Genomic DNA, 7,500 nt, shown 5'->3' on the forward strand with positions numbered 1-7,500 from the left:
AGAAAGAGAAGAGAACCAGTAGCTAATATGCAGGTTGTGTGTGTGTGTGTGTGTGTGTGTGTGTGTGTGTGTGTGTGTGTGTGTGTGTGTGTGTGTGTGTGTGTGTGTGTGTGTGTGTGTGTGTGTGTGTGTGTGTGTGTGTGTGTGTGTGTGTGTGATCACTATGCTGCAGGCTATCCACAGAGATGAATAGAAGAAACATCTCTATTTTGTTCCGTCTTTGCGTTCACGGCCATTGAGGCAATGTAGCTAGTAAATGTTCTTCTTCACAATTGGCTGTTCCCTCCGATTGACCCGGGTTGGACATGACCCCCACAAGGGTAATCTCTGGAGAGATCAGCCAATGAAGTTGGAATTCCCACCCAGTTCAAATCAAATCAAATCAAATTTATTTATATAGCCCTTCGTACATCAGCTGAAATCTCAAAGTGCTGTACAGAAACCCAGCCTAAAACCCCAAACAGCAAGCAATGCATGTGAAAGAAGCACGGTGGCTGGGAAAAACTCCCTAGGAAAAACTCCTGAGAAAGGCCAAAAACCTAGGAAGAAACCTAGAGAGGAACCAGGCTATGAGGGGTGGCCAGTCCTCTTCTGGCTGTGCCGGGTGGATATTATAACAGAACATGGTCAAGATGTTAAAATGTTCGTAAATGACCAGCATGGTCAAATAATAATAATCATAGTAATTGTCGAGGGTGCAACAAGCACGTCCGGTGAACAGGTCAGGGTTCCGTAGCCGCAGGCAGAACAGTTGAAACTGGAGCAGCAGCATGGCCAGGTGGACTGGGGACAGCAAGGAGTCATCATGCCAGGTAGTCCTAGGGCTCAGGTCCTCCGAGAGAAAGAAAGAAAGAGAGAAAGAGAGAATTAGAGAGAGCATATTTACATTCACACAGGACACCGGATAAGACAAGAGAATACTCCAGATGTAACAGACTGACCCTAGCCCCCCCGACACATAAACTACTGCAGCATAAATACTGGAGGCTGAGACAGGAGGGATCAGAAGACACTGTGGCCCCATCCGATGATACCCCCGGACAGGGCCAAACAGGCAGGATATAACCCCACCCACTTTGCCAAAGCACAGCCCCCACACCACTAGAGGGATATCTACTTTGTTGACTACTTTAAAATGGTGGAAGCCTTCAACGGCGATGTCCATGCTAAAACTCCGTTACATCTAAGTTGTGTCCTCTATCCATTTGTTTATGAAGCTATCACTACAATGCAGTGTTAGTAGTTAGTAGCCACAGCCAATCTCTCACACTTTGGTTCTGCATTGCTATGTTTACAAAATGGCTATGGCTGTGGCTGAGTCGCTGTGGATAAGAGTGTCTGCTGAATGACTAAAATGTAATATGTACATTGCAGAATGCACTGCCAAACGCGGTATTGAGAAGCTCAGAAAGGCTTTCACCGCCTCCTCCTTTACAAGACACACTGTTCTCACATTGTCTTGTTCCTCTTTCTCATCTCAAAGGAGAGACAGAAATATTGATTTTTTTATTTCACCTTTATTTAACCAGGTAGGCAAGTTGAGAACAAGTTCTCATTTACAACTGCAACTTGGCCAAGATAAAGCAAAGCATATATACATATATATATATGATACATTATGATGAGTAAAAACGTTTGTCTTTTAAAAAAAAAAAAAATCTCTTTCTTTTTTTCCTGATCACATACTTTACTTGGGAACATTTCATGTGTAATTTTAATAATATTGTTTTTTATATTCTACAGGTGTTCCCTGTAGCTCAGTTGGTAGAGCATGGTGTTTGCAACGCATGGTGTTTGCAACGCATGGTGTTTTGGTGTTTGCAACGCATGGTGTTTGCAACGCATGGTGTTTGCAACGCCAGGGTTGTGGGTTCGATTCCCACGGGGGGCCAGTACGGAAAAATACAAAAAAATGTATGAAATGAAATGTAAGTCGCTCTGGATAAGAGCGTCTGCTAAATGACTAAAATGTAAAATGTAAATGTAATTTCAATCGGAGCTTTCAGTTCTTTTTTTACGCAAAAACGAAACGGACTCCTCTTGTCACGTGATGACGTCACGCAAATGACACTCTGAAACCGGAAGAGAGGAAATCACAACCGCCGTTATCCTGTGGATGTTTACAACGAAAACAAACAAAAAAAATGAATCCTCCAATTATCAACTCTACTAATTCGGTGACAACTTCTACTAAAAGTAAGTTTCTGAAAAGGTGCTGTATGTTTTTTTTTTTTTTTTACGTTTTACAAATAGCTAACGTTGTATACATCTCGTTCATAACGTGCTAAAGCTAGCCAAAGTCAGGGGAAGAGCTTAGCTACACATCCTGGCAATGTTTCAATTTCACTTTGCTATCGAATATGCTCATGTTTTCTTTAGACTTGATATGCCCGTTTTGATGTTAGATAGCTATGTCGCAAAGCAGACAAGTTTCGGTTTCCTAACCAATCTTGACTCTTGCTTAGTAGCTAACTAGCTAGCCTACTAGCTAGGTACTACAACATTTTTTGTTGTTGACAACAGTCAAGTGATAACTAGCACGATATTGTTGCCAAACATTCAAGCTGATATTCTAGATATTTCATAGCTAAGGGACTCTAGCACCATCAGCAGTCTGCATGCTTCACACTTTTGCAGCCAGGAATTAAGACACACCTGTTTCCTGTCATTTGGTTCAGGGCAACAAATCTAGTAATATCAGCTAGTACCACTGTATCAGGGGAGGCTGGTGGAGGGAGCTATAGGAGGATGGCTCATTGTAATGGCTGGAATGGAACAGAGTCAAACGTGGTTTTCATATGTTTGATACCGTTCGATTTATTCCATTCCAGAAATGACTCCTATAGCTCTTCCCATCAGTCTGCACTGTATAAACCTAGCTACTGTAGATGTTGATAAGGTGTTACCACAGTCAGTCAGTCATCGTGTTTGAACATTACTGTACTTTAACTGTATTCTTTCCTGCAGGGAAGCGAGAGGCCGAGCGCTCCGTCAACTGGACGGTGGAAGAGACCCAGGTGTTGCTGTGTGCCTGGAGTGACGAGCGAGTGCAGAAGAGCCTGGCGGAGAACGTCCGTAACCGCCATGTCTTCAAACACCTCTCAACCCGCATGTGTGACCTGGGCTTCTCACGCAGTCCCCACCAGTGCCGACTCCGCGTCAAGACCCTCAAGGCCAACTACGTCAGAGCCAAGCTGCTGAGGAGCGTGGACGACTCCCAGCCCTGCAGTTTCAGGTACTACTCTGAGATGGATGCTGTGCTGGGGAGAAACCGCGCTATGGAAGGGACTGGAGGAGGGCGCCATTTTGGATCTCCCGAAGGCATAGGAGGATTATTAGGAGGGTGTCATTTTGGGTCTGAATTGATCGCAGAAACAGGGCGCTATTTGGGATCTGAAGGGATTGGTGGACTAAGAGGAGGACGCAATTTTGTATCTCCTGAGGGGACAGCAGGACGGCAGCCACGGTATATGGTGTCTGAGATGAAGGTGGAGGAGGAGGACAGGGAGGCAGACGACACCGACGACTACGAGTTCAACGGTGGAGGAATCACCACTCGGTCGCTGGTTGGCCCGGGTGGAAGACGCCATGATGCTTTTCTAGAGCACAGCAACGACTATCATGAACCTGCTGGTATGTATTCGTCTGTCTGTCTGTCTATCTGTCTGTCTGTCTGTCTGTCTGTCTGTCTGTCTGTCTGTCTGTCTGTCTGTCTGTCTGTCTGTCTGTCTGTCTGTCACACTTTCTGCTATCAATGCCACTGATTATCATTAAATCATCAAAGGTAGACTCAGCGAGACGATGTTGAATGAGTGTCATTCGAGCTCAAAAAGCACCAGAAAAAGGCTGACACCCACCATCTCACATTGTTCTGAAATCATTTCTGTTGGTAGAAACAGATAAGATTAGCATTCCTGAAACATTATTTTGTTGAAATATAATTTGATTGCTGATAAATTTAAATGAATTGATTGCATTGAAATTGGCCATTTAAAAAAAAAAAATATTTATAGGATTCATATAATATTAAATAAATATAGTACCTAACATTCGATTTGGACCAAACTTTTTTTCTTCTTCTAACAATGAGTTAGAAATGAGGAATCCAAAGAAATGGTTCAAATCCACCCACGGAACCTTCATACTCCAATCCCACCCCAACATTGAATATATATAGTATCGGTTCTCTGTGTCTCACCAGTAGTATGGATCTGTGGCTCATTTCTTCATCCTATGTAATGTATTTCCAGTGAATTTGGTGATGCCCCCCCCCATAGTTCAGAGAAATGAGTAATTTAAGTTGTTAGGTTTATGTCCCATCCTACATCCTGTTATTACACAGTTCTGACCACTAGATGGTGCTGTTCCTGATATTAGGTAGGAAAAAGTTTGAAGATGTTAAAGGGATAGTTCACCCCAATCACAAAATGACATTGGTTTCTTTACCCTCTAAGCAGTCTATTGACAAGGTATGACAGCAACCTATGCATTTGGTTCCCTTTCAGCCAATCAATATCGGTACAACATACTATGGGGAGAGTCGCACTCTCGTGACTTCGGTTGAACGATCTACAATCACACCTCACCAGGCACCAGGCATTCTCACATAGGTGTTCCCTCTTGTCCAGGTGGGAAATGGCAGTGTGGAGTGCAATAGATATTGCGTCATCTGTGGATCTGTTGGGGCAGTATACGGATTGGAGTGGGTCCAGGGTGTCTGGGATGATGGAGTTTCAAAGCATTTCATGGCTACCGATGTGAGTGCTACGGGGCGATAGTCCATTTAGACAGGTTACCTTGGCGTTCTTGGGCACAGGGACTATGGTGGTCTGCTTGAAACATATATGTATTAATGACTGGGTCAGGAAGAGGCTGAACATGTCAGTGAAGACGCTTGCCAGCTGGTCAGCGTCTGCTCTGATTACGTGTCCTGGTAATCTGTCTGACCCTGCGGCCTTGTGAATATTAACTTTTTGTAAAGGTCTTACTCACATCGGCTACGGAAAGCATGATCACACAGTGGTCCGGAACAGCTGGTGCTCTCATGCATGGTTCGAAGCGAGCATTAAAGGCATTTAACTCTTCTGGTAGGCTCATGACACTGGGCAGCTCACGGCTGGGTTTCCCTTTGTAATCCGTGATTGTAAGACCTGCAACATTCGATGAACGTGAGAGCGGGTGTAGTAGGATTCGATCTTAGTCCTGTATTGACGCTTAGCCTGTTTGATGGTTCGTCTGAGTGCATAGCGAGATTTCTTATTCGTGTCCCTATCCATAAAAATGGCAGCTTTAGCTTTAGCTCAGTGCGGATGTTGCATGTAATCGATGGCTTCTGGTTGGGGTATGTACGTACGGGCACTGTGGGGACATCGTCAATGCACTTATTAATGTAGCCAGTGACTGATGTGGTAAACTCCTCAACTACAGAAAGGATTTTCAGAACAATCTGAGATGATGGGTGTCATGGCTGAAATGACATGGAACGACGACGCATGCACAAAGTACTGTAAACACATATAGTGGGTCAATTTCTGCCACAACTAACAACTTGAAAAGTGAGGCTAAATGTCTCTGCTGTTTTGGTCCCGTAGCGACCACGTTTTTAGCATTGTGAAGCGCCCTGTGCTGAGCACATGTTCAAATACTCTGTGTGACTTTATGAAAATCAAGGTTTTGCATCACACTTATTCCAATCATTGCAACGTCATCTCGCTGAGTCTACCTTTTTTTTAAAAAAAACAAATCAGATTGGCGTCCGAGCTCCTTAGGCAGTTAATTCTACATCAGATTGGCTGAAGCACAATGTACCAAGGTTATTATAGTTTTATGATTTAATATTCATGTTTATTTCTAATTCAGTTTAGTTTCAGTTCGTTTTAAAGAGTTAATTTACTAGTTTTTATTTAGTTTCAGTTTGATAGAAATATTTTTATTTCATTTTATATTGTGTATTTTTTTTTTTAAGTTTCTGTTTTCGAAAGTATCCTATGTGGAGCTATGTAAGTGTTGTAGGCTTTTAGTAGTTATTTTTTTTAAGCGGGGAGTCACTCTGTATGTGTGTCATAATGGCATCTGTGAGATCATTGGGCATCGCCATTGAGGCCATCCTCATCTTGAAATAGTATTGGCTGATCCCTCCTGATGACCCCGGCTGTCAGGACTCCATAGGTCATCACGATTTAAAAATAGCTATTTTTATTTTTTTTCCTCAACTGGTAATTGAAGCGAGCTTCCTGTTTTGCCATTCAAGTACATAGGTCAACTAGACAGGCTTCACACACACCACTTTGCAATGAGCTAGAGCCCGTATGCATTTTGAAAAACATACTTAATTGTTTGAACCCTGAACATTTTAAGACGTACATGAGGCATTGCTTACCTTGCTTCAAAGTAGCCTAGCCAAAATCCAACCAAACATGCAGGTAATTATTTTATGTCATTGAAACCAGTAGCATTTTTCTCTCCTGTTCTATTGGTTTTTATATCAACTTTCTTTAGTTGTCCAGAAAGCAAAGGCATTGTGCTTTCTGTCATATTATCAACCCATGTTAGTTGTTGCATCTTTAGATCTCTCATCTTTCTACATTTCTAACAGATTTTTTTTTTTTATCTGTCACATGAAAACGCTCACAACGGTGTTTTCCCCCTCTAACTGCATTATGGAACGAACATTCGCACATCTTTTATTTTTTTCACCTTTTATTTAACTAGGCAAGCCAGTTAAGATCAAATTCTTATTTACAATGACGGCCTACCGGGGAACAGTGGGGTTAACTGCCTTGTTCAGGGGCAGAACGACAGATTTGTTTTTTTTTACCTTGTCAGATCGGGGATTTGATCCAGCAACCTATCGGGTTACTAGTCCAACGTTTTAACCACTAGGTTACCTGCCGCATGGTTGATAGAATGCCCAGAGTGTGCAAAGCTGTCATCAAGGCAAAGGGTGGCCACTTTGAAGAATCTAAAATATATAACTATATTTTGATTTGTAGACATATATATTGTGAATGGCCATAAACTTAAAAAAATAAATAAAATGAGGCCATATCACATGTGAAGCGCTCACACAGTGACTTCAGAAGGACCTGTTTTGCAACAGTAGTTGAACGCCTCAAGGTTGAGAAGGCACTGCACCACATCAGATACACAACTGGCTGTCAGTTTGAAGTTGGTCAATGTGGATTGTAAACGGCTCCAACAAGATGTTCTAGTTTGGCCCAGTCACGCTCCTCAGATTTCTTCCCTGTTATCTAGTGATAGTGATGCACAAGCTGTTCTAGTTTGGCCCAGTCACGCTCCTCAGATTTCTTCCCTGTTAGCTAGTGATAGTGATGCACAAGCTGTTCTAGGTTGGCCCAGTCACGCTCCGTGCTCATCCTCAGATTTCTTCCCTGTTAGCTAGTGATAGTGATGCACAAGCTAGGCCTATTTGTAACATTGCCATCTACTGGCAACATGTACCCGCCAGATTCAGAAGCTCTCAAACCTCAACGTTTTTAG

At 42.8% G+C, this 7,500-nt stretch overlaps 1 protein-coding gene across 3 annotated transcripts in view; it reads left to right on the forward strand.

The window, feature by feature from the left end:
- Positions 1-2,013: 2,013 nt before the first annotated feature.
- Positions 2,014-7,500, forward strand: part of LOC115188807 (uncharacterized) — a 12,003-nt gene continuing 6,516 nt past the window's right edge. Inside the window, exons 1-2 of one of the 3 annotated variants that reach the window (XM_029747657.1) lie at positions 2,014-2,212; positions 2,968-3,633. In XM_029747657.1, the coding sequence (XP_029603517.1) occupies positions 3,111-3,633 (523 nt within the window). In that variant the 5' untranslated portion in view covers positions 2,014-2,212; positions 2,968-3,110. The remainder of the gene's footprint in view (positions 2,213-2,967; positions 3,634-7,500) is intronic. The other 2 variants (XM_029747655.1, XM_029747656.1) reach the window with 2 other exon arrangements.

This window comes from Salmo trutta, unplaced genomic scaffold (genome assembly GCF_901001165.1).
Source record: "Salmo trutta unplaced genomic scaffold, fSalTru1.1, whole genome shotgun sequence".
Taxonomy (NCBI): Eukaryota; Metazoa; Chordata; class Actinopteri; order Salmoniformes; family Salmonidae; genus Salmo; species Salmo trutta.